Source organism: Anser brachyrhynchus, assembly GCF_964034855.1.
Source record: "Anser brachyrhynchus genome assembly, chromosome: 30".
In the NCBI taxonomy this organism is placed as follows: Eukaryota; Metazoa; Chordata; class Aves; order Anseriformes; family Anatidae; genus Anser; species Anser brachyrhynchus.
Genome location: NC_137723.1, coordinates 976,655 through 1,001,119, shown reverse-complemented (window position 1 = coordinate 1,001,119; position 24,465 = coordinate 976,655). Strand labels below are relative to the sequence as shown.

The window sequence follows — 24,465 nt, the reverse complement described above, 5'->3', positions numbered from 1 at the left end:
AGAGGGCTCTGCTCTATGGGACTTTGGGGATGCTTTGGGGGGACTCAGCTCTATGGGACCCTGGGGATTTGGGGGGCTCTGCTCTGCATGGAGGTGGATTGAGGCACAGAGATGGCATTCCTGCCCCTCTCCCCTCAGCCTCATTCCTGATGCACATGGCCAGCTCCTGCCCGCTGGTGGCCAATGGCTCCGTGATGGGCTTCGACTTCACCCTGGCCTTCAAAAAGAACCAGCTGGTGTGCTACGACTCCGACACTCAGCGCTTCGTCGCCTGCGACTGGGGGCTGCTGCGGCTGCAGGCCACCCACCTCGCCGCCCACCTCAACAACGACAGCACCTGGGTGCAGCGCGTCGAGGCCCGGCGCCAGGCCTGCAGCGACCTGGCCCTGCGCTACTGGGACTGGACGGCGCTGCGGCGCAGTGAGCCCCCGGGGGGGCTTGGCGTGGGGCCGTGGTGTGGAAGCGCTGCAGGAGAATATTGCCTGGGGTGTTGCGTGGGAGTGTTGCAGAGCATGTTGCATGGAGTTGTTGCATGGTGGCATTGCATGGGGGCATTGCACAGGGGTTTTGCAGAGCATGTTGCATGGGATTGTTGCACAGGGGTGTTGCATGGGATTGTTGCACAGGGGTGTTGTAGGGCATGTTGCAAGGAGATGTTGCACCAGGCATTGCATGGGGGTGGTGCAGAGCACACTGCATGAGGACGTTGCAAGGGGATGTTGCACGGGGCACTGCACAGCGCACTGCCTTGCGCACTTTGCATGGGGATGTTGCACGGAGCAATGCCTCTTGTAGGGTGTGGCACAGGGGCGTTGCACAGGGCATCTCGTGGGCATCGCATGGGGATGTCGCACGTGACATCGCGTGGGACAATGCCTAGAGCTTGCACAGGGCGTTGCATGGGGAAGCGGCATGGGGAAGTTGCGTGGAGCTTTGCACAGGGCGTTGCAGGGGAGCGTTGCACGGAACATTGCGTGGGGACCTTGCACGGGGCAGGGAAAAGGGGCTCGCCCAGCCCTGACCCCATCCCCGTCCCTGCTCCAGCGCAGCCCCAAGTCCGCATCATCCCCGCGGAGACGGGGAACGCCCGTGTGCCCGTCCGCCTCACCTGCCACATCTGGGGCTTCTACCCCCCCGAGGTGACCGTCATCTGGCTGCGCAACGGGGACATCCTGGAGCCCGACGGCTACAACCCCATCTCCGCCATCCCCAACGGCGACTGGACCTACCAGACGCAGGTGCCCCTGATGGTGGCCCCGGTGGCAGGCGACACCTACACCTGCTCGGTGCAGCACGTCAGCCTGCAGGAGCCTCTCCTGGAGGACTGGAGTGAGTGGAGAGGCGCAGGACGGCACCCGGAGGCCGGCGGTCTTGCCCACTCACCGCCACTCACCCGGCCGTGTCCCCGCAGGTCCCGGACTGCTGCAGGAGGTGACGATAATGGTGGCGGTGGCCACCGTGCTGATGGTGGTGGGACTTGGCTTATTTCTCGCAGGTGTCTACCGCTTCAGGGCCAGGCCTCCCGCCCCGGGTGAGTGGCCGGGGAGAGCTGGGGACGTGGTCAAGGGCGACAAGGACTCTGCTCACTCCTCTTCTCCCCCCTGCAGGTTACACTCCCCTCCCTGGAGACAACTACCCTGCAGGTAACGGTGTCCCCATCCCCGTCCCCATTGGTGAGGGCTGAATCACCCCATCTCTCGCCCTGTGTGTGTCCCCCTTCCCCAGGCAGCATCTGAGGTCCACCAGACAGACACCTCCTGGCACCTGTGGCTCCTGGATGGCCCCATCTCAGACCCGATGCCGCGGTGCTGAGAATAAAGATGCTCCACAAGCCCCGCTGGCGTCTCTGCAGTGTTCTTGGTAGAGGGCAGGGGCTCACGGGTCTCCTACGGTGTCCCACCAAGTGGAGAGGGTGGGTGGGGGACATGGCTTGGGACCCCAAAGGGCCAAGCGTGCCCTGAGGTACCTCAGGCATGGCACTGCTGGCCGGCCGAGGGAAGGGATCGTCCCGCTCTGCTGGGCCTGCTGCAGCCTCGCCTCGAGCACTGCGTGCAGCTGTGGGCAGCACAGCAGACAAAGGGCATGAAACTGTGCGAGAGCCTCCAAGGGAGGGCCACAAGGATGGAGAAGGCTCTGCAGGGCAGGGGGTGTGAGGAGCGGCTGAAGGCGCTTGGCTTGTTGAGCCCAGAGCAGAGGAGACGCAGGGGAGGCCTCGCGATGGCCCACAGCTTCCTGATGAGGGGAGCGGAGGGGCAGGCGCCGGTCTGTGCTCTCTGGGGCCAGCGACAGGGCCCGAGGGAACGACATGGAGCTGCCACAGGGGAGGCTCAGGCACTGAGGAGACGGTCTGCTGCAAGACGCCTTCCCAGGCAGCAAAGCCTCAGGACAGAAAGCACCCAGGAAATGCCACTGCCGGACTCCATCTTCCTGTGCAAAACTTTATTTGCTGCAGTCCTGCTGCTGCTGTGCCTTGATGTGCTCCAGAGGAGGGAACAAAGAGCCCCCACAGGCTGGTCATGCTCAGCACCAGGCACAGAGCAAAGATCAACCCCAAACTAGGAGGCAAAGGTGGCCTGCAATGGCCGGCAGCACACGGTGACCACATCCCTTGCACTGGGGTCTGCAAGCAGTGCAAGCAGAGGGGAGAGGAGCGTGGAGAGCTGCTGCAGCCCCTGTGCTGCCCGATGGGGCTCAGAGGCAGGCTGAGACCCATGGGTGCCAGCAGGGCTTGTGTCCCAGCACAGGAGCCCTGTACAGGGCAGAGCCCAGGGTCTGCAAGGCGCCTGAATCCTGCTTGCAGCATCCCAGCCCTCCTCCAGCAGCAGGGAAGGACATGGGGCAGCCCCTGGCCCCACTGCCCCTCATTCCTGTGCTGCTGCTGCAGGACCAAGGAGAGGTGATGCAGGAGTGGCTGGAGAAGGGCAGGAGCCCCCCAGGGCTGGGGACAGGGTCTACAGGGTGCTGTCCCTCAGGCACAGCTGAATTGCCCTTGTCTCCAGACGGAACCAGGGGCGGATGCTCTCCCCATTGAAGGTGGCTGCTGTGAAAGTGAAGATCTCCACCCCGTTGTCAGCGTTGATAAAAGACACCTGCTGCTGGGTACAGTCCAGACAGACCCAGATCCTCGTGGGGACAGGGGACAGGGACAAGTGAGTGGGAGGAGATGTGAGAGACATGAGCTGCCCCGCTTTGTACTGCACAGCCCAGATCCCTCCTTCAGGGCTCATGTCGATCCACCCCTTCCTCTTCACAGATGCCCTGGCCACCCCCACAGCCCACCAAGAATACTTGAGCCACTCCCCCTCCCCCTCCACCACCCAGCAGTGCCTCCCCTCTCTGAACTCCTCACGGCCCAGCACGCAGCACCAATAGTCAAATCTCTCCGGTGTGTCAGGCACCTGCTGCCATTCCCTTTCCCGTCTCACACTCGTTTGGTCCTCTGACAGGACAAGCTTAGGATGAGCCGTGTGCGGATCCAGGGTCACCTTCACTGCAGGGACAGAAGGAGCCAGGCCATCAGGGGCAGAGCTCAGCCCTGGGCAGGCTTTCCCCAGCTCGGGGCCAGGAGCTGCCCCACAGGGCAGGAGATGGAGCACCTCTTGGCTCCTGAACATGCCCCAGCAAGGGCAGGAGAAGCACTGCAGAGGGCAACCCAATGCACACCTACCTCTATTTTGAGGCAGAAGACACCTTCTCCATGCTGGAAGGAGAGGGGAGAGCTGGTCACAGCCCACGGCCGGTGCCCAGTGGGTGTGGGCAGGGTGAGGGTCCTGCCCTGGGCTGCTCTGTCCCAGCTGCCCACCCTCCCCTGCACATCGCCTTGGCATTGCCCTGGGGCCCAAGCGTTGGGACACTCACCCAGTTCTGCAGCTTGTTTTTCTGAAAAGGAAAGCAAAAGTAATGCATGATCAGAGGGGAGAGTTGCTCAGCCCATGGTAGACCCTGAACACATCCCATGACTGGGAAAATACTGCCTTGCTCCGAGGTGGAACCAAACAAATAGTCATTGTGGCCATCTTTGTACAATGCTCTTGTATGTGGAACTGTAAGCAGAGACACTTGTGCAACTTTGATCTTTGTGCCACCGAAGCCATTATGGAAGTGAAGAACGGATTGTTGGAGGACGTCCCTGTCCCGTAAGTGTCAGTGCAGTGCGTGGCTTCCCCATATCTCTCTCACCGTCCCCACCTTGATCCCCATTCCTTTCAGCCATCCCGGCCGTGTCCCGTGCCCAGGGCAGCCCCAGCCCCAGCACTCCCCACTCCCCCGTCAGGCTCCAGCTGCTCCTCCAGCACCCCCGAGCCACCAGCACACAAGCCCCCACAGCCCACCCAGCCCAGTCCCTCCCAAAGGGACACCACTTCCCCAGGGGCTGGGGGCAGGGACTGCAAGGACTCACCCAGCTCTCGGCTCTGTGCCGCTGAAAAGCAAAGGCGGAGGAACAGGAGGTCAGCAGAGCAGCTTGGTTGCTCGGTGGGAACATCTGCAGGGGCTCTGGGCCTTCCCACCAGCCCCACGCTGCAGCCATGCTCCCTGGCCTCCCACCCAAGGCCCCTTGCCTTCTCCTCTGCCTTCGTTGCCCAAGACAGAGGCCCAAGAGGATCCCAAGGCCTTTGGGATCCCCAGGAGAACATTCCCTTCCTCCTCCTATGCACCTCCCTGGGCCAGGGCTCAGCCCCGCTCCAGACCCACGCGGGTCCCTGCAGAACACCTCCCTCTGCTCCATCCCTGCGCTGCCAGCTTACCTTTCTTTAGAAAGAGATAAACAGCGAGGCCAATGGACACAGCCAAAAGCACAGCGACCAGAGCCAGAGCCACCTTCCAGGGCTGGGCGTTGTGGAAGAAGGGAGCTGAGAAAAGGCACCAGGAAAAGCGCTCTGTTTCCATGCCCGTGGGTGGAAAAGCAAGACCCAGACTTCTCCCAGCTCAGGACAAGTGCAGGGGCCAGGAACACGTCACCCTGGCTGTGCTATTTGTACCTGCGATGTGCAGGGACGATTCCCGCTCCTGCTGGAGGCGGCTGCTCCTGACCACGCAGGACAAGGGCCCCTCCACGCTCCCGGTCACGATGATGGCTCCTTCGATTTCAAAGAGCCCCTCCTGGTCCTGGGAATGTGTCTGGGAGACCGAGGGCAGGTGCTGCCCGCGAGCATCCCTCCACAGCAGCTGCGGCAGTGGGTACCAGCCGGCCGATCGACACAGCACGCGGACGCCTCCGGCCTCGTAGCCCCCCAGGGAGAGGTGGGGGTCAGCGCCTGTGGCTGGGGGAAGAGCCTGGAGCTGAGGCTTGACTTGGGGAGGGATTCAGTTCCAAGGCAAAGACCCCATCTGCTCCCATGCCAGACACAGCCCAGACCAGCCACAGCCCCAGAGGCTCACGGACCGGACGCTCCATGAACCCACCTTCACCCCAAAAACACCCTGTCTGGTACCGGACCCAGACAGAAGGGCTGCACAATGCCAGTGGCCTTAAATTGACCAGAAAACCCAGGTGATGAGCTCCAGAACCTCCTTGCAGTGTCTCGTTACCAAGTCGTGCTGTTTCAAGAAGCCCCAAGACTTCCTGACAACGTCTCAGGTCTCCCCACCACACAAAGCAAAAGTAAAGCAGATGTCCGGCAGCTCAGAGGACTCTGTGATTCTCCCTGTGTGGTGTTTGGTCCCATTGCTGACAAAGCTGAAGGAGCTGCTCCGCAGCCCGTGCCCACTGCCCTCGCAATATTATGATTATTGTCTTTGAGGACACCAGGGAAAACTGACAAAAATATCCATGGAGCTCTCTCCCCAAATATTACCTCCACATCCAAGGGCATGCTCCATGCTGTGAAAGAGCTGAAACATTGAAAGGACACATAAACTCTCCCCTGGAAGCATCACCCCAGCCACTAACCTGACACCTCCAGCTCCACAATGGCTTCATTATAAGCATCAGCACCTTCCACAGTGCAGACGTACTGGCCATCATCAGAGGGTCTCACCCTGGTGATTCGCAAGTCCAGGCTTCCAGCAGAGAGACCATCTCTGGCCAACTCTGTCCTCCCGACATATGCCTCCATCTGCTCCCCGTACAGGTCCTCTCCATTGCGGTAGTGGTGCACTGTCTCAGAGATGTGGTCCCGGATCCACCTGACGTCCAAGGTGCGAGCATCCCGTTGAGGGGACAAGTGGCAGGGCAGCACGACATCCTGCCCCACGGTGGCAGTGAGAGGCTGGCCTGGTCCCTCCACTCTGAGCTGGGCTGGGCAATGGAGAAGGGCACAGAGAGGAGGTGAGATTTTGCCATGTCAAATTTATGGGCAGTGAGTGACAAGGGGCGAGCTGCGCGTGAGTTGATACGTGCTGGGTCCCCTGTGTCCCATGGGAAACCACCGGGGAAATGGGAGAAGGAGAGGGAGGATGTGCAGGAGAAGGAGGTGTGCTGGGAGTGGGAGCCGTCTGCAGCATTCGGGCAGGTGAAGAAGAGCCAGAAAGGGCAGCCAAGGCAGTGCCCGTATTGTGTGAAAGAACCAAAGGGAAAGCGAAACCCAGCTGGGGCTGAGCTGTGGTCTCGGGTTCCCCCAGCCCCACGGCCGCTCCCCTGCCCCATGGCAGCAAGTGTGCCATACCCCGGGGGGAGAGCCCCCAGCAGCCCCGCAGGATCCTACCTGAGCCCATCTGGAGGAGGAGCAGAGTGACGAGGGAAGTCAGGAGGCCCCTGGCATGGCCGGTGAGGCTGGGACGGCCGCAGCCCCAGGGGAGCCCCATCTGAGACAGAGGTCCCTCAGGGGGCAGGGGGCCCCCCAGGGGTTCTTCTCCAAGGGAGCCCCACCAACAGAGAGGTCCCTCACAACACCCAGCAGAGCTGCAGAAAGTACAAGGCTATGCCCAACTTCCCCAGACTTTGCTCACTTCCTGGTTGCAATAACCCACTGGGAGGAGCTCTGTCCCTGGGCCAATGCATGGGGAGCTCTGCAGGGCTGGCACCAACATCCCATCACAACTGGGTGCCCAGCCCAGGGCCTTCAGCAAGCACGAGGGGCTTGTCCCCGGCAGGGTCCTCTCCAGACCTCCAGGGAAAGCCAGTGTCTGAGCTCGTTCATCTCCACCCATCTAAGGAGGAATCAAACAGTGAGGAATGGGACAATGTGGAGAGATGGCAGTGAAGAGCCGAGCGGGATCAGAGGATGCAGGGAATGGGGCACAGCTGGGTGCTGAGCCTGGAGCTGCCACCCTTTGACCAGGGTGCTGAAGGCAATGTGCCAGCCTTGGTCACTGCTCCAGTAAAGCAGCTGTGGTAGAAGGTTGTCTCAGATGGGCAGGGACCTTCTTCTAGAGCTTAGGTGGATAAGGAAAGTTTCTGTTTGCTGGAAGTGAGGTCAGGCCATGTGGAAGGACTACAGAGGTACTGTTTGCCTTTGTAGGGAGAAAATTCGTATGGCCAAAGCACAATTTGAGTTGAGGCTGGACAGTACTGTGAGGGGCAATAAAATGGATTTTTTTTTAAACTATCTTAACAGCAAAAGTAGGATGAGAGAAAACATTGGTCTGCTACTGGATGGGGATGCCCAAACAGGGTCATCGACTTCACAGAGCTGTTTAATGCTTTCTTTGCCTTTGTCTTCAACACTGATGCTGGGCTGGGGGACCCCAGGTGCCCTGAACTGGAGGACAGTGACTGCAGGAATGATAAACTCCCAACAAACCCCGAATTTGCTGCTCCAGATGGGTACATACAAGACTATAGGACCTGATGGGATTCATCCCAGAGTACTAAGAGAACTGGCTGCTGTCATCATGTGTGGTGGTTTTACTCAGGTGGGTAGCTGAGCTTCACTACAACTGCTCTCTCACTCCCCCTCCTCAAAGGGAAAAGGGGAGAAAATGCAATGAAAAGGGTTCAAGGATTGAAATAAGGACCAGGAGATCACACAATAATTATCATCATGGGCAAACTGACTAACCACAGGAAGATTAAAGGAATTTACTAGCTATTACTAAGAAGCCAGAAAAGTGAGAAGCAAAGAAAACAAACCAGAGATATCTTTCCCTCATCCACCCCCACCCTCTTCCACCTCCTCTCCCCAAGCGGCGCAGGGGAACGGGACAATGGGGTTTGCAGTCAGTCTATAGCACTTCGTGTCCGCTGCTCCTTCACGGTCACGCTCTTCCTCTGCTCCAATGTGGGGTCATAGAATCATAGAATATCCCCAATTAGGAAGGGACCCACAAGGATCAATGAGTCCAACTGCTGGCACCACACAGGTCTACCCAAACATTCAGACCATATGAATAAGAGCACAGTCCAAATGCTTCTTGGGGGACATGGTCAAGGGTGACAAGGATTCTGCTCACTCCTCTTCTCCCCCCAGCAGGTTACACTCCCCTCCCTGGAGACAACTACCCCGCAGGTAACGGTGTCCCCATCCCCGTCCCCATTGACGAGGGCCAAATCACCCCATCTCTCTCCCTGTGTGTGTCCCCCTTCCCCAGGCAGCATCTGAGGACCCCCAGACGGACACCTCCTGGCACTGCTGGCTCCCGGATGGCCCCATCTCAGACCCGATGCCGCGGTGCTGAGGATAAAGATGGTCCACAAGCCCTGCTGGCATCTCTGCAGCATTCTGGGGACAGGGCAGAGGCTCATGGGGCTCCTACGGTGTCCCACCAAGTGGAGCGGGTGGGTGGGGGACATGGCATGGGACCCCGAACGGCCAAGCGTGCCCTGGGGTGCCTCAGGCACGGCACTGCTGGCCGGCCGAGGGAAGGGATCGTCCCGCTCTGCTGGGCCTGCTGCGGCCCCACCTCGAGCACTGCGTGCAGCTGTGGGCACCACAGCAGACGAAGGGCGTGAAACTGTGCGAGAGCCTCCAAGGGAGGGCTACGAGGACGGCAAAGGCTCTGCAGGGCAAGGGGTGTGAGGAGCGGCTGAAGGCTCTTGGCTTGTTGAGCCCAGAGCAGAGGAGACGCAGGGGAGGCCTCGCGATGGCCCACAGCTTCCTGATGAGGGGAGCGGAGGGGCAGGTGCTGGTTTCTGCTCTCTGGGGCCAGTGACAGGGCCCAAGAGAACGACATGGAGCTGCCACAGGGGAGGCTCAGGCACCGAGGAGACGGTCTGCTGCAAGACGCCTTCCCAGGCACCAAAGCCTGAGGACAGAAAGCACCCAGGAAATGCCACTGCCAGACTCCATCTTCGTGTGCAAAACTTTATTTGCCACAGTCCTGCTGCTGCTGTGCCTTGGTGTGCTCCAGAGGAGGGAACAAAGAGCCCCCACAGGCTGCTCATGCTCAGCACCAGGCACAGAGCAAAGATCAACCCCAAACTAGGAGGCAAAGGTGGCCTGCAATGGCCGGCAGCACACGGTGACCACATCCCTTGCACTGGGGTCTGCAAGCAGTGCAAGCAGAGGGGAGAGGAGCGTGGAGAGCTGCTGCAGCCCCTGTGCTGCCCGCTGGGGCTCAGAGGCAGGGTGAGACCTGTGGGTGCCATCAGGGCTTGTGCCCCAGCACAGGAGCCCTGTGCAGGGCAGAGCCCAGGGTCTGCAAGGGGCCTGGCCCCTGCTTGCAGCATCCCAGCCCTCCTCCAGCAGCAGGGAGGGACATGGGGCAGCCCCTGGCCCCACTGCCCCTCATTCCTGTGCTGCTCCTGCAGGACCAAGGAGAGTTGATGCAGGAGTGGCTGGAGAAGGGCAGAAGCCCCCCAGGGCTGGGGACAGGGTCTACAGGGTGCTGTCCCTCAGGCACAGCTGGATTCCCTCTGTCTCTAGACAGAACCAGGGGCGGATGCTCTCCCCATTGAAGGAGGCTGCTGTGAAAGAGAAGATCTCCACCCCGTTGTCAGCGTTGATAAAAGACACCTGCTGCTGGGTACAGTCCAGACAGACCCAGATCCTCGTTGGGACAGGGGACAGGGACAAGTGGGTGGGAGGACGCGTCAGAGACCAGAGCTGCCCCTCATCGTACTCCACAACCCAGATCCCTTCTTCAGGGCTCGTGTCGATCTCCCCCTTCCTCTTCACAGATGCCCTGGCCACCCCCACAGCCCACCATGATTCTTCTTTCATCTCTCCCTCCACCACCACCAACCAGCAGTGCCTTCCCTCTCTGAACTCCTCACGGCCCAGCACGCAGCACCAATAGTCAAATCTCTCTGGTATGTCAGGAACCTGCTGCCATTCCCTTTCCCATCTCACACTGCTGTAGTCCTGACACACAACAAGTTCAGGATGAGCCGTGTGCGGATCCAGGGTCACCTTCACTGCAGGGACAGAAGGAGCCAGGCCATCAGGGGCAGAGCTCAGCCCTGGGCAGGCTTTCTCCAGCTCAGGGCCAGGAGCTGCCCCACGGGGCAGGAGATGGGGCACCTCTTGGCTCCTGAACATGCCCCAGCAAGGGCAGGAGAAGCACCGCAGAGGGTAACTCAATGCACACCTACCTGGATTTTGAGGCAGCAGAAACCTTCTCCATGCTGGAATGAGAGGGGAGAGCTGGTCACAGCCCATGGCTGGTGCCCAGTGGGTGTGGGCAGGGTGAGGGTCCAGCCCTGGGCTGCTCTGTCCCAGCTGCCCACCCTCCCCTGCACATCGCCTTGGTGTTGCCCTGCGGCCCAAGCATGGGGACACTCACCCAGCTCTGCAGCTTGTTTCTCTACAAATGAAAGAGAAAAAGAAACATGATCAGCGGGCACAGTTTCTTATCCCATACCTCTCACTATGACGCTTTTTTATTATTATTATTATTATTATTTTTTTTGCGTTTGGAGAGTGAGACTTACCCAGCTCTGCAGCTTGTTCGGCTACAAACAAAAGAGAAAAGGAATGCATCAATGAGAGGAGTCAGCTTCTCACCAATGGCTGCTACAAACCAAAGACCCCAAATTCCTTCAGTTGTGGGGGGGAAGAGAGACTCACCCAGTCTTGCATCTTTTTCCTCTGGAAAAGAAAAGCATAAGGAATGCATGATCAGAGGGAAAAAAATTCTCATCCTTTGTCTATGCAGCAAAGTCTTTCAGGTCAGGGATGGCCACTCACCTATCTCTGCAGCTTGTTTCACTGGAAAGGAAAAAGAAAGAGAAGCAATGTATGGTCAGAGGGGACAGTATGCCTGTGGGAAGACACCAAATGCCTTCTCTTTGTGGAAGGAGACTTACCCAGCTTTGCATCCTTTTTTGCTGCTATGAAAAGCAAAAGGAATGAATGGTCAGAGTGGAGAGACTTTCGCCCCATTGCTGCTTCCATGGCTAGACCCCAAATTTTTTTGCTCTCGTGCATGGATACAGACCACCTTGTTGCCAGACCGGTAGCGACCACACTAACAAGCACCGAGGCCCAGCATTTTGCAGGACTTGTAGCATTAAGAACAGACACTTGTGCAGCTCTCTGCACCGTGCCACCAAAATACAAGTGGAAGTGAATGGGGACGGGTGGAGGATATCCTTGTCCTGGAAGCATCAGTGCAGAGTAGGGCAGCCCTGCAGCTCACTCCCCGTCCCCACCTTGATCCCCGTTCCTTTCAGCCATCCTGGCCGTGACCCATGCCCAGGGCAGCCCCAGCCCCAGCACTCCCCACTCCCCCGTCAGGCTCCAGCTGCTCCTCCAGCACCCCCGAGCCACCAGCACACAAGCCCCCACAGCCCACCCAGCCCAGTCCCTCCCGCAGGGACACCACTTCCCCAATGGCTGGGGGCAGGGACTGCAAGGACTCTCCCAGCTCTCAGCTCTGTGCCGCTGAAAAGCAAAGGCGGAGGAACAGGAGGTCAGCAGAGCAGCTTGGTTGCTCGGTGGGAACATCTGCAGGGGGTCTGGGCCTTCCCACCAGCCCCACGCTGCAGCCATGCTCCCTGGCCTCCCACCCAAGGCCCCTTGCCTTCTCCCCTGCCTTTGTTGCCCAAGGCAGAGGCCCAAGAGGATCCTAAGGCCTTTGGGATCCCCAGGAGAATATTCCCTTCTTCCTCCTATGCATCTCCCTGGGCCAGGGCTCAGCCCCGCTCCAGACCCATGTGGGTCCCTGCAGAACACCTCCCTCCGCTCCATCCCTGCGCTGCCAGCTTACCTTTCTTTCGAAAGAGATAAACAGCGAGGCCAACAGACACAGCCAAAAGCACGAGGACCAGAGCCAGAGCCACCATCCAGGGCTGGGCGTTGTGGAAGAAGGGAGCTGAGAAAAGGCACCAGGAAAAGGGCTGTGTTACATGCCCATGGATGGAAAAGCAAGACCCAGACTTCTCCTGGCTCAGGACAAGTGCAGGGGCCAGGAACACGTCACCCTGGCTGTGCTATTTGTACCTGCGATGTGCAGGGACGATTCCCGCTCCTGCTGGAGGCGGCTGCTCCTGACCACGCAGGACAAGGGCCCCTCCAAGCTCCCGGTCACGATGATGGCGCCTTCGATTTCAAAGAGCCCCTCCTGGTCCTGGGAATGTGTCTGGGAGACCGAGGGCAGATGCTGCCTGCGAGCATCCCTCCACAGCAGCTGCGGCAGCGGGTACCAGCCGGCCGATCGACACAGCACCCGGACGCCTCCGGCCTCGTAGCCCCCGAGGGAGAGGTGGGGGTCAGTGCCTGTGGCTGGGGGAAGAGCCCGGAGCTGGGGCTTGACTTGGGGAGGGATTCAGTTCCAAGGCAAAGACCCCATCTGCTCCCATGTCAGACACAGTCCAGCCCAGCCACGGCCCCAGAGGTTCAGGGACCGGGCGCTCCACACACCCAGCCTCACCCCAAAGCACCCCGACTGGTTCCGGACCCAGACGGAAGGGCTGCACAATGCCAGTGGCCCCAAATTGCCAAGAAAACCCTGGTGCCGAGCTACAGCACCTCCAGGCAGCATCTCTGCACCAAGTTGTTCTGGTTCAAGAAGCCCCGGGACTTCCAGACAACGTCTCAGATCTCCCCCACCACACAAAGCAAAAGTAAAGCAGATGTCCGGCTGCTCGGAGGACTCTTTGGTTCTCCCTGTGTGGTGTTTGGTCCCATTGCTGACACAGCTGAAGGAGCTGCTCAGCAGCCTGTGCCCAGTGCCCTCACAATATTATGATTATTGTCTTCAAGGACAACAGGGAAAACTGACAAAAATATCCATGGAGCTCTCTCCCCAAATATTACCTCCACATCCATGGGCATGCTCCATGCTGTGAAAGAGCTGAAACATTAAAAGGACACGTAAACTCTCCCCTGGAAGCATCACCCCAGCCACTAACCTGACACCTCCAGCTCCACAATGGCTTCGTTATAAGCATCAGCATCTTCCACAGTGCAGACGTACTGGCCATCATCAGAGGGTCTCAGCCTGGTGATTCGCAAGTCCAGGCTTCCAGCAGAGAGACCATCTCTGGCCAACTCTGTCCTCCCGACATATGCCCCCATCTGCTCCCCATACAGGTCCTCTCCATTGCGGTAGTGGTGCACTGTCTCAGATAAGCTGTGCCGAATCCACCTGACTTCCAAGGTGCGAGCATCCCGTTGAGGGGACAATTGGCAGGGCAGCACGACATCCTGCCCCACGGTGGCAGTGAGAGGGTGGCCTGGTCCCACCACTCTGATCTGGGCTGGTCAATGGAGAAGGGCACAGAGAGGCTGTGAGATTTTTGCCATCGTAAATTTAGGGGCAGTGAGTGACAAAGGGCGAGCTGTACATGAGTTGGACAGTACTGGGATGGAGGATGATGAGGTTTGGGGATGGTGGGACCCCACTGGGATGAACTTGGATGGGGTTTGTGGTGGTGGATTTCCACTGGAATGGAAGACAATGGAATTTTGGGAGATGGGACTCTTTTCGGAGGAAGGAGCATGGGGTTTGGGGATGGTGGGATATCGGTGGGATCTCAGTGGAATAAAGGATGAGGGGTTTTGGGGATGGTGAGACCTGACGTGGATGGAGATGGATGATAGGGTTTGGAGACGGCTCAGCTTGGCTCATGCCTTGAGAACCAGATGGATTAGAGCATCTGTGTCTCCTCATTGTGTAGCTGGGTTCCAGTGAGTGACAAAGCGCAAGCTGCGCGTGAGTTGGTGCATCCTGCATCCCCCGTGTCCCATGGGAAACCACTGGGGAAACAGGAGAGGGAGAGGGAGGACGTGCAGGAGAAGGAGGTGTGCTGGGAGTGGGAGCCCTCTCTGCAGCATTCGGGCAGGTGAAGAAGAGCCAGAAAGGGCAGCCAAGGCAGCGCCCCTATGGCTTGAAAGAACCAAAGGGAAAGTGAAACCCATTGGGGGCTGAGCTGAGGGCTCAGGTCCCCCTGCCCCACGGCCGCTCCCCTGCCCCACAGCACCACGTCTGCCAGGCCTTGACTGGAGTGCCCCCAGCAGCCCCACAGGATCTTACCTGAGCCCAGCCGGAGGAGGAGGAACGTGACAAGGGAAGTCAGCAGGCCCTTGGCATGGCCGGTGCGGTTGGAGCGGCCACAGTCCCTGGGGAGCCCCATCTGAGACAGAGGTCCCCCAGGGGGCAGGCAGCCCCCCAGGGGTTCTTTTCCAAGGGAGTCCCACCGAGAGAGAGAGGTCCCTCACAGCACCCAGCAGAGCTGCAGAAAGCACAAGGCTACACCCAGTGTCCCCAACCTTTGCCCACTTCCTGGTTGAAATAACCCTCTGGGAAGAGCTCTGCCCCTGGGGCAATGAGGACAATTGTCTGGGGAGCTCTGCAGGGCTGGCACCACCATCCCATCGCAGCTTGGTGCCCAGCCCATGGCTTTCACCCAGCACAAGGTGCTTGTCCCCAGCAGGTGCCTCTCCAGACCCCCAGGGAAAGTCACTCTCTAGGCTCATTCATCTCCACCCATCTAAGGAGGAATCAAACAGCGAGCATTGGGACAATGTGGAGGTGCATAATGTCATCTCGAGACCTCTCCAAATTCTATCTTAAGGGTCTTTGGTCTTGGAATTTAAGCTGTCAGACGTTGCCCCAGTTTCCAAGAAGGATTAACAAAGAAGACCCTGGGAATTACACCCTATGAGGGCACCATCCCTGACTGTGGGATGGGCTTCACCGTTCCCTTGGCCTTCCTCCTCTGCCAGAAAAGCCACGTGGGGCCCAGTCCCCATGTCTGCTCGGACTGTGGGAAAGCCTTTTGGGAGACCATGACCCTCTGCAGGCACCAGCGCATCCACACGGGTGAGAAGCCCTACCAATGCTCATACTGGGAGAAAAGCTTTCGGGCCAGCTCCACCCTCATCATCCACCAGAGGAACCACACCGGGAGATGGGGGGTCTTTGGGTCTCCACCCCCATGACATCGCAGCTCCTCTATGTCCCATCCATCCTAGAGCTTGCGTTTCGCTGCTGCTCGTGCCTTCAACTCCAAGCATAACTTTTACTGCTCCTCCCAAACAACTCACTGAAGATGATTTATGTGAATTGAGGAGGACCATGCATGCAGCTGTTGGTCATGGCACAGCTTCTCATAGTGCTCATAGAGAAAGGGCGAGCTGCACGTGAGTTGGTGCATCCTGCATCCCCCGTGTCCCCTGGGAAACACTGGGGAAATGGGAGAGGGAGAGGGAGGACGTGCAGGAGAAGGAGGTGTGCTGGGAGTGGGAGCCAGCAACGTCTGTTGATCTCTGCAGGGCTGGCACCGCCATCCCATCACTGCTGGGTGCCCAGTCCAGGGCCTTCAGCAAGCATGAGGGGCTTGTCCCCGGCAGGGTCCTCTCCAGACCTCCAGGGAAAGCCAGTGTCTGAGCTCGTTCATCTCCACCCATCTAAGGAGGAATCAAACAGTGAGCAATGGGACAATGTAGAGAGATGGCAGTGAAGAGCTGAGCGGGATTGGAGGCTGCAGGGAATGGGGCACAGCTGGTTGCCAAGCCTGGAGCTGCCACCCTTTGACCAGGGTGCTGAAGGCAATGTGCCAGCCTTGGTCACTGCTCCAGTAAAGCAGCTGTGGTAGAAGGTTGTCTCAGATGGGCAGGGACCTTCTTCTAGAGCTTAGGTGGATAAGGAAAGTTTCTGTTTGCTGGAAGTGAGGTCAGGCCATGTGGAAGGACTACAGAGGTACTGTTTGCTTTTGTAGGGAGAAAATTCGTATGGCCAAAGCACAATTTGAGTTGAAGCTGGACAGTACTGTGAGGGGCAATAAAATGGATTTTTTTTAAACTATCTTAACAGCAAAAGTAGGATGAGAGAAAGCACTGGTCTGCTACTGGATGGGGATGCCCAAACAGGGTCATCGACTTCACAGAGCTGTTTAATGCTTTCTTTGCCTTTGTCTTCAACAATGATGCTGGGCTGGGGGACCCCAGATGTCCTGAACTGGAGGACAGTGACTGCAGGAATGATGAACTCCCAACAAACCCCGAATTTGTGTGAGATTTGCTGCTCCAGATGGATGCATACAAGACTATAGGACCTGATGGGATTCATCCCAGAGTACTAAGAGAACTGGCTGCTGTCATCATGTGTGGTGGTTTTACTCAGATGGGCAGCTGAGCTTCACTACAACCGCTCTCTCACTCCCCCTCCTCAAAGGGAAAAGGGGAGAAAATGCAATGAAAAGTTCTCAAGGTTTGAAATAAGGACCAGGAGATCACACAACAATTATCATCATGGGCAAACTGACTAACCATAGGAAGATTAAAGGAATTTACTAGCTATTACTAAGAAGCCAGAAAAGTGAGAAACAGAGAAAACAAACCAGAGTTATTTCTCCTCATCCACCCCCACCCTCTTCCACCTCCTCTCCCCAAGCGTCGCAGGGGAACGGGACAATGGGGTTTGCAGTCAGTCTATAGCACTTCGTGTCCGCTGCTCCTTCACGGTCACGCTCTTCCTCTGCTCCAATGTGGGGTCATAGAATCATAGAATATCCCCAATTAGGAAGGGACCCACAAGGATCAATGAGTCCAACTGCTGGCACCACACAGGTCTACCCAAACATTCAGACCATATGAATAAGAGCACAGTCCAAATGCTTCTTGGGGGACATGGTCAAGGGTGACAAGGATTCTGCTCACTCCTCTTCTCCCCCCAGCAGGTTACACTCCCCTCCCTGGAGACAACTACCCCGCAGGTAACGGTGTCCCCATCCCCGTCCCCATTGACGAGGGCCAAATCACCCCATCTCTCTCCCTGTGTGTGTCCCCCTTCCCCAGGCAGCATCTGAGGACCCCCAGACGGACACCTCCTGGCACCACTGGCTCTCGGATGGCCCCATCTCAGACCCGATGCCGCGGTGCTGAGAATAAAGATGCTCCACAAGCCCCGCTGGCGTCTCTGCAGCATTCTGGGGACAGGGCAGAGGCTCATGGGGCTCCTCCGGTGTCCTACCAAGTGGAGCGGGTGGGTGGGGGACATGGCATGGGACCCCGAACGGCCAAGCGTGCCCTGGGGTGCCTCAGGCACGGCACTGCTGGCCGGCCGAGGGAAGGGATCGTCCCGCTCTGCTCGGCCTGCTGTGGCCTCGCCTCGAGCACTGCGTGCAGCTGTGGGCAGCACAGCAGATGAAGGGCGTGAAACTGTGCGAGAGCCTCCAAGGGAGGGCTACGAGGATGGCTGAGGCTCTGCAGGGCAAGGGGTTTGAGGAGCGGCTGAAGGTGCTTGGCTTGTTGAGCCCAGAGCAGAGGAGACACAGGGGAGGCCTCGCGGTGGCCCACAGCTTCCTGATGAGGGGAGCGGAGGGGCAGGCGCCGGTCTCTGCTCTCTGGGGCCAGCGACAGGGCCCAAGGTAACGGCAGGGAGCTGCCACCAGAGACACTCAGGCCGGCTGTTTGGAAGTGGTTTATTCCCCGAGAGGGTGGTCGGGCACTGAAACAGGCTCCCGAGGGATGTAGCCACGGCCCTGAGCCTGCTGCAGCTCAAGGAGTGTTTGGAGAAGGCTCTTAGGGAAAGGGTCTGATTTTTGGGTGATCCTTTGTGGAGCCTGGAGATGGACTCGATGGTCCCATTGGGTCCCTACCAACTCAGGCTATTCTGTCATTCTGTGATCTTGGGCTGAAGGCTGAGGAGACCTGCTCCCTCTGCTTGGAGGACTTCCAAGAGCCGGAGATGCACCCGTGTGGGCACAGCCTCTGCAGAGTCTGTGTGATGGGAGGCTGGCAGCTCTTTGGGTGCCCCCAGGGCAGGGCAATGACCCAGCTGGGACAAGTGGGTGCCAGCTGGGGAATCGGGGGCAGCTGGAGTTTAGGTTCCTCCTAGCTCCGACTCCCAGGACCAACACCAAGGAGACGGTCTGCTGCAAAACGCCTTCCCAGGCAGCAAAGCCTGAGGACAGAAAGCACCCAGGAAATGCCACTGCCAGACTCCATCTTCATGTACAAAACTTTATTTGCCACAGTCCTGCTGCTGCTTTGTGTTGCATGGATGGGCTCCAAAGGAAGGAACAAAGAGCCCCCACATGCTGCTCATGCTCAGCACCAGGCACAGAGCAAAGATCAACCCCAAACTAGGAGGCAAAGGTGGCCTGCAATGGCCGGCAGCACACGGTGACCACATCCCTTGCACTGGGGTCTGCTGGGGGGGAGGGGCTTTGCCCTTGGGGACCACGGGGAATGTTTGGGGGGGCTCTGCTCTATGGCACCCTGGGGGGAGTTTGGGGGGGCTCTGCTCTATAGGACCCTGTGGAGAACTGGGGGGGGGCTTTGCTCTATGGGGCCATGGGGATGTCTGGGCGGGGCTCAACATCATGGGGCCCTAGGGATAAGTTTTGGGGGGCTCTGCTCTATGGGACCCCTGGGGAAGGGCTGGGGTAGGCTCTGCTTCGTGGGACCCTGGGGGTAGTTTGTGGGGGCTCTGCTCTAGGGGGCCGTGAGAAGGAGTTTGGGTGGGGGGTTTGCTTTATGAGTCCGTGGGGAGGTTTGGGCTTGCTCAGCATCATGGGACCCTAGGGATAGTTTGGGGGGGGTTCTGCACTGTGGTAGTCCGAGAGGGGGTTGGGGGGAGGTCTGCTGTATGGGACTGTGGGCTTGTTTGTGAGGGGCTTTGCCCTTGGGGACCATGGTGGATGTTTGGGGGGGGCTCTGCTCTGTGGGACCCTGGGGATGGTGAGGAGAGGGCTCTGCTCTATGGGACTTTGGGGATGCTTTGGGGGGACTCAGTTCTATGGGACCCTGGGGATTTGGGGGGCTCTGCTCTGCATGGAGGTGGATTGAGGCACAGAGATGACATTCCTTCCCCCCTCCCCGCAGCCGCGTTCCTGATGCACATGGCCAGCTCCTGCCCGCTGGCGGCCAACGGCTCCGTGATGGGCTTCAACTTCACCCTGGCCTTCAACAAGAACCAGCTGGTGTGCTACGACTCCGACACTCAGCGCTTCATCGCCTGCGACTGGGGGCTGCTGCGGCTGCAGGCCACCCACCTCGCCGCCCACCTCAACAACGACAGCACCTGGGTGCACCGCGTCAAGGCCCGGCGCCAGGCCTGCAGCGACCTGGCCCTGCGCTACTGGGACTGGATGGCGCTGCGGCGCAGTGAGCTCGTGGGGGGGCTTGGCGTGGGGCCGTGGTGTGGAAACGCTGTAGGAGAATATTGCCTGGGGTGTTGCGTGGGAGTGTTGCAGAGCATGTTGCATGGAGTTGTTGCATGGTGGCATTGCACAGGGGTTTTGCAGAGTATGTTGCATGGGATTGTTGCACAGGGGTGTTGTAGGGCATGTTGCAAGGAGATGTTGCACCAGGCATTGCAAGGGGGTGCTGCAGAGCACACTGCATGAGGACGTTGCAGGGGGATGTTGCACGGAGCACTGCACAGCACACTGCATTGCACTTTGCATAGGGATGTTGCACGGAGCAATGCCTCTTGCAGGGTGTGGCACAGGGGCGTTGCACAGGGCATCTCGTGGGCATCGCATGGGGATGTCGCACGTGACATCGCGTGGGACAATGCCTAGAGCTTGCACAGGGCGTTGCATGGGGAAGCGGCGTGGGGAAGTTGCGTGGAGCTTTGCACAGGGCGTTGCAGGGGAGCGTTGCACGGAACATTGCGTGGGGACGTTGCACGGGGCAGGGAAAAGGGGCTCGCCCACCACTGACCCCATCCCCGTCCCTGCTCCAGCGCAGCCCCAAGTCCGCATCATCCCCGCGGAGACGGGGAACGCCCGTGTGCCCGTCCGCCTCACCTGCCACATCTGGGGCTTCTACCCCCCCGAGGTGACCGTCATCTGGCTGCCCAACGGGGACATCCTGGAGCCCGACGGCTACAACCCCATCTCCGCCATCCCCAACGGCGACTGGACCTACCAGACGCAGGTGTCCCTGATGGTGGCCCCGGTGGCAGGCGACACCTACACGTGCTCGGTGCAGCACGTCAGCCTGCAGGAGCCTCTCCTGGAGGACTGGAGTGAGTGGAGAGGCGCAGGACCGCACCCGGAGGCCGGCGGTCTTGCCCACTCACCACCACTCACCCGCCCGTGTCCGTGCAGGTCCCGGACTGCTGCCGGAGGTGACAATAATGGTGGCGGTGGCCACCGTGCTGATGGTGGTGGGACTTGGCTTATTTCTCGCTGGCGTCTACCGCTTCAGGGCCAGGCCTCCCGCCCCGGGTGAGTGGCCGGGGAGAGCTGGGGACGTGGTCAAGGGTGATGAGGACTCTGCTCACTCCTCTTCTCCCCCCTGCAGGTTACACTCCCCTCCCTGGAGAAAACTACCCTAAAGGTAACGGTGTCCCCATCCCCGTCCACATTGGCGAGGGCCGAATCACCCCATCTCTCTCTCTGTGTGTGTCCCCCTTCCCCAGGCAGCATCTGAGGACCCCCAGACGGACACCTCCTGGCACCTGTGGCTCCTGGATGGCCCCATCTCAGACCCGATGCTGCGGTACTGAGAATAAAGATGCTCCACAAGCCCCGCTGGCATCTCTGCAGCATTCTGGGGACAGGGCAGAGGCTCACGGGGCTCCTACGGTGTGCCACCAGGTGGAGAGGGTGGGTGGGGGACATGGCATGGGACCCCAAAGGGCCAAGCATGCCCTGGGGTGCCTCAGGCACGGCACTGCTGGCCGGCCGAGGGAAGGGATCGTCCCTCTCTGCTCGGCCTGCTGTGAGCACTCGAGCACTGCGTGCAGCTGTGGGCAGCACAGCAGATGAAGGGCATGAAACTGTGCGAGAGCCTCCAAGGGAGGGCCACAAGGATGGAGAAGGCTCTGCAGGGCAAGGTGTGTGAGGAACGGCTGAAGGCGCTTGGCTTGTTGAGCCCAGAGCAGAGGAGACGCAGGGGAGGCCTCGCGGTTGCCCACAGCTTCCTGATGAGGGGAGCGGAGGGGCAGGTGCCGGTCTCTGCTCTCTGGGGCCAGCGACAGGGCCCGAGGGAACAGCATGGAGCTGCCACAGGGGAGGCTCAGGCACCAAGGAGACGGTCTGCTGCAAGACACCTTCCCAGGCAGCAAAGCCTCAGGACAGAAAGCACCCAGGAAATGCCACTGCCAGACTCCATCTTCGCATGCAAAACTTTATTTGCCACAGTGCTGCTGCTGCTGTGCCTTGATGTGCTCCAGAGGAGGGAACAAAGAGCCCCCACAGGCTGCTCATGCTCAGCACCAGGCACAGAGCAAGGATCAACCCCAAACTAGGAGGCAAAGGTGGCCTGCAATGGCCGGCAGCACATGGTGACCACATCCCTTGCACTGGGGTCTGCAAGCTGTGCAAGCAGAGGGGAGAGGAGCGTGGAGAGCTGCTGCAGCCACTGTGCTGCCCGCTGGGGCTCAGAGGCAGGGTGAGACCCGTGGGTGCCATCAGGGCTTGTGCCCCAGCACAGGAGCCCTGTGCAGGGCAGAGCCCAGGGGCTGCAAGGGGCCTGGCCCCTGCTTGCAGCATCCCAGCCCTCCTCCAGCAGCAGGGAGGAACACAGGGCAGCCCCTGCCCCCACTGCCCCTCATTCCTGTGCTGCTCCTGCAGGATCAAGGAGAGGTGATTCAGCAGTGGGTGGAGAAGGGCAGGAGCCCCCCAGGGCTGGGGACAGGGTCTGCAAGGTGCTGTCCCTCAGGCACAGCTGAATTCCCTGTGACCACAACAGGAACCAGGGGCGGATGCTCTCCCCATTGAGGTTGGCTACTGTGAAAGTGAAGATCTCCACCCCGTTGTCAGCGTTGATAAAAGACACCTGCTGCTGGGTACAGTCCAGACAGACCCAGATCCTCGTGGGGACAGGGGACAGGGACAAATGGGTACGAGGAGATGTGAGAGACCAGAGATGTCCTTCACCGTACAGCACAGCCCAGATCCTTCCTTCAGGGCTCATGTCGATCTCCCCCTTCCTCTTCACAGATGCCCTGGCCACCCCCACTGCCCACAAAGAAAACTTTACCCTCTCCCCCTCCCCCTCCACCAACCAGCAGTGCCTCCCCTCTCTGAACTCCTCACGGCCCAGCACGCAGAACCAATAGTCAAATCTCTCTGGGGTGTCAGGAACCTGCTGCCATTCCCTTTCCCATCTCACACTGCTGTTGTCCTGAGACAGGACAAGCATGGGATGAGCCGTGTCCGGATCCAGGGTCACCTTCACTGCAGGGACAGAAGGAGCCAGGCCATCAGGGGCAGAGCTCAGCCCTGGGCAGGCTTTCCCCAGCTCGGGGCCAGGAGCTGCCCCACGGGGCAGGAGATGGAGCACCTCTTGGCTCCTGAACATGCCCCAGCAAGGGCAGGAGAAGCACCGCAGAGGGTAACTCAATGCACACCTACCTCTATTATGAGGCAGCAGAAACCTTCTCCATGCTGGAAGGAGAGGGGAGAGCTGGTCACAGCCCACGGCCGGTGGGTGTGGGCAGGGTGAGGGTCCAGCCCTGGGCTGCTCTGTCCCAGCTGCTCACCCTCCCCTGCACATCGTCTTGGTGCTTCCCTGGGGCCCAAGCACGGGGACACTCACCCAGCTCTGCAGCTTGTTTCTCTGAAAAGGAAAGGGAAAGTAATGCATGATCAGAGGGGAGAGTTGCTCAGCCCGTGGTAGACCCTGAACACATCCCATGACTGGGAAAATACTGCCTTGCTCCGAGGTGGGACCAGACAAATAGTCATTGTGGCCCAGCTTTGTACAATGCTCTTGTAAGTGGAACTGTAAGGACAGACACTTGTGCAACCTTGATCTTTGTGCCACCGAAGCCATTAAGGAAGTGAAGAACGGATTGCTGGAGAATGTCCCTGTCCTGGAAGCATCAGTGCAGAGCGGGACAGACCCGCAGCTCACTCCCCGTCCCCACCTTGATCCCCGTTCCTTTCAGCCATCCCGGCCGTGTCCCGTGGCCAGGGCAGCCCCAGCCCCAGCACTCCCCACTCCCCTGTCAGGCTCCAGCTGCTCCTCCAGCACCCCCGAGCCACCAGCACACAAGCCCCCACAGCCCACCCACCCCATTCCCTCCCGAAGGGACACCACTTCCCCAGGGGCTGGGGAAGGGACTGCAAGGACTCACCCAGCTCTCGGCTCTGTGCCACTGAAAAGCAAAGGCGGAGGAACAGGAGGTCAGCAGAGCAGCTTGGTTGCTCAGTGGGAACATGTGCAGGGGCTCTGGGCCTTCCCACCAGCCCCACGCTGCAGCCATGCTCCCTGGCCTCCCACCCAAGGCCCCTTGCCTTTTCCCCTGCCTTCGTTGCCCAAGACAGAGGCCCAAGAGGATCCCAAGGCCTTTGGGATCCCCAGGAGAACATTCCCTTCCTCCTCCTACGCACCTCCCTGGGCCAGGGCTCAGCCCCGCTCCAGACCCACGCGGGTCCCTGCAGAACACCTCCCTCCACTCCATCCCTGCGCTGCCAGCTTACCTTTCTTTCGAAAGAGATAAACACCGAGGCCAATGGACACAGCCAAAAGCAGGAGGACCAGAGCCAGAGCCACCATCCAGGGCTGGGCGTTGTGGAAGAAGGGAGCTGAGAAAAGGCACAAGGAAAAGGGCTGCGTTTCCATGCCAGTGGGTGGAAAAGCAAGACCCAGACTTCTCCCAGCTCAGGACAAGTGCAGGGGCCAGGAACACCTCACCCTGGCTGCACTATTTGTACCTGCGATGTGCAGGGACGATTCCCGCTCCTGCTGGGGGCGGCTGCTCCTGACCACGCAGGACAAGGGCCCCTCCACGCTCCCGGTCACGATGATGGTGCCTTCGATTTCAAAGAGCCCCTCCTGGTCCTGGGAATGTGTCTGGGAGACCGAGGGCAGATGCTGCCCGTGAGCATCCCTCCACAGTAGCTGCGGCAGCGGGTACCAGCCAGCCGATCGACACAGCACGCGGACGCCTCCGGCCTCGTAGCCCCCCAGGGAGAGGTGGGGGTCAGCGCCTGTGGCTGGGGGAAGAGCCCGTGGCTGGGGCTTGACCTGGGGAGGGATTCAGTTCCAAGGCAAAGACCCCAATCTGCTCCCATGCCAGACAAAGACAATCACAGCCACAGTCCCAGGGGCTCAAATACCGGTCGCTCCATGCACCAACCCTCACGTACAAACCACCCAGGCTGGTGCAGGACCCAGAGAGCAGGGCTGCACAATGCCTGTGGCCCCAAATCACACTGAAAACCCAGGTGCTGAGCTCCAGGACCTCCTTGCAGCATCGCTGCACCAAGCCATGCTGGTTCAAGAAGCCCCGGGATTT

General features: G+C 59.5%; 5 protein-coding genes across 13 annotated transcripts in view; 2 read left to right on the top strand and 3 right to left on the bottom strand.

The window, feature by feature from the left end:
• Positions 1-120: 120 nt before the first annotated feature.
• Positions 121-8,495, top strand: LOC308184287 (HLA class II histocompatibility antigen, DM beta chain-like). 3 transcript variants are annotated; one of them, XM_080571309.1, is made up of 5 exons: positions 121-420; positions 1,045-1,329; positions 1,412-1,531; positions 8,352-8,387; positions 8,470-8,495. In XM_080571309.1, the coding sequence occupies exons 1-5, from the start codon at positions 150-152 to the stop codon at positions 8,478-8,480; spliced, it is 723 nt and encodes a 240-aa protein (XP_080427435.1). In that variant the 5' UTR covers positions 121-149; the 3' UTR covers positions 8,481-8,495. The 3 variants fall into 3 exon arrangements, with proteins under 3 accessions (XP_080427435.1, XP_080427434.1, XP_080427433.1); XM_080571308.1 differs by lacking the exon at positions 8,352-8,387 and adding an exon at positions 1,608-1,643; XM_080571307.1 differs by lacking the exons at positions 8,352-8,387; positions 8,470-8,495 and adding exons at positions 1,608-1,643; positions 1,726-1,836.
• On the bottom strand, positions 2,482-23,800 carry LOC308184295 (butyrophilin subfamily 1 member A1-like). The gene is made up of 6 exons (XM_080571340.1): positions 23,648-23,800; positions 11,126-11,149; positions 11,007-11,027; positions 10,751-10,907; positions 10,412-10,623; positions 2,482-3,490 (listed from the first exon to the last, which is right to left on the bottom strand). The coding sequence occupies exons 5-6, from the start codon at positions 10,476-10,478 to the stop codon at positions 2,952-2,954; spliced, it is 606 nt and encodes a 201-aa protein (XP_080427466.1). The 5' UTR covers positions 10,479-10,623; positions 10,751-10,907; positions 11,007-11,027; positions 11,126-11,149; positions 23,648-23,800; the 3' UTR covers positions 2,482-2,951.
• LOC308184186 (butyrophilin subfamily 3 member A2-like) lies at positions 4,672-6,838 on the bottom strand (the record flags this gene model as incomplete). The annotated part of the gene is made up of 4 exons (XM_080571019.1): positions 6,645-6,838; positions 5,891-6,238; positions 4,980-5,261; positions 4,672-4,850 (listed from the first exon to the last, which is right to left on the bottom strand). Exons 1-4 carry the CDS (start codon positions 6,742-6,744, stop codon positions 4,672-4,674), a joined length of 909 nt encoding a protein of 302 aa, XP_080427145.1. The 5' UTR covers positions 6,745-6,838.
• Positions 11,689-14,395, bottom strand: LOC308184196 (butyrophilin subfamily 3 member A2-like; the record flags this gene model as incomplete). The annotated part of the gene is made up of 5 exons (XM_080571027.1): positions 11,689-11,702; positions 12,028-12,132; positions 12,261-12,542; positions 13,172-13,519; positions 14,296-14,395. The coding sequence occupies 5 exons, from the start codon at positions 14,393-14,395 to the stop codon at positions 11,689-11,691; spliced, it is 849 nt and encodes a 282-aa protein (XP_080427153.1).
• Positions 18,990-24,465, top strand: part of LOC308184288 (HLA class II histocompatibility antigen, DM beta chain-like) — a 67,320-nt gene continuing 61,844 nt past the window's right edge. For 5 of the 7 annotated variants that reach the window (XM_080571314.1, XM_080571313.1, XM_080571315.1 and 2 more), the window contains exons 1-3: positions 18,990-19,373; positions 19,957-20,241; positions 20,324-20,443. In XM_080571314.1, the coding sequence (XP_080427440.1) occupies positions 19,103-19,373; positions 19,957-20,241; positions 20,324-20,443 (676 nt within the window). In that variant the 5' untranslated portion in view covers positions 18,990-19,102. Of the gene's footprint in view, positions 19,374-19,956; positions 20,242-20,323; positions 20,444-20,519; positions 20,556-20,637; positions 20,749-24,465 lie in introns of those variants that run through there. The other 2 variants (XM_080571310.1, XM_080571311.1) reach the window with 2 other exon arrangements.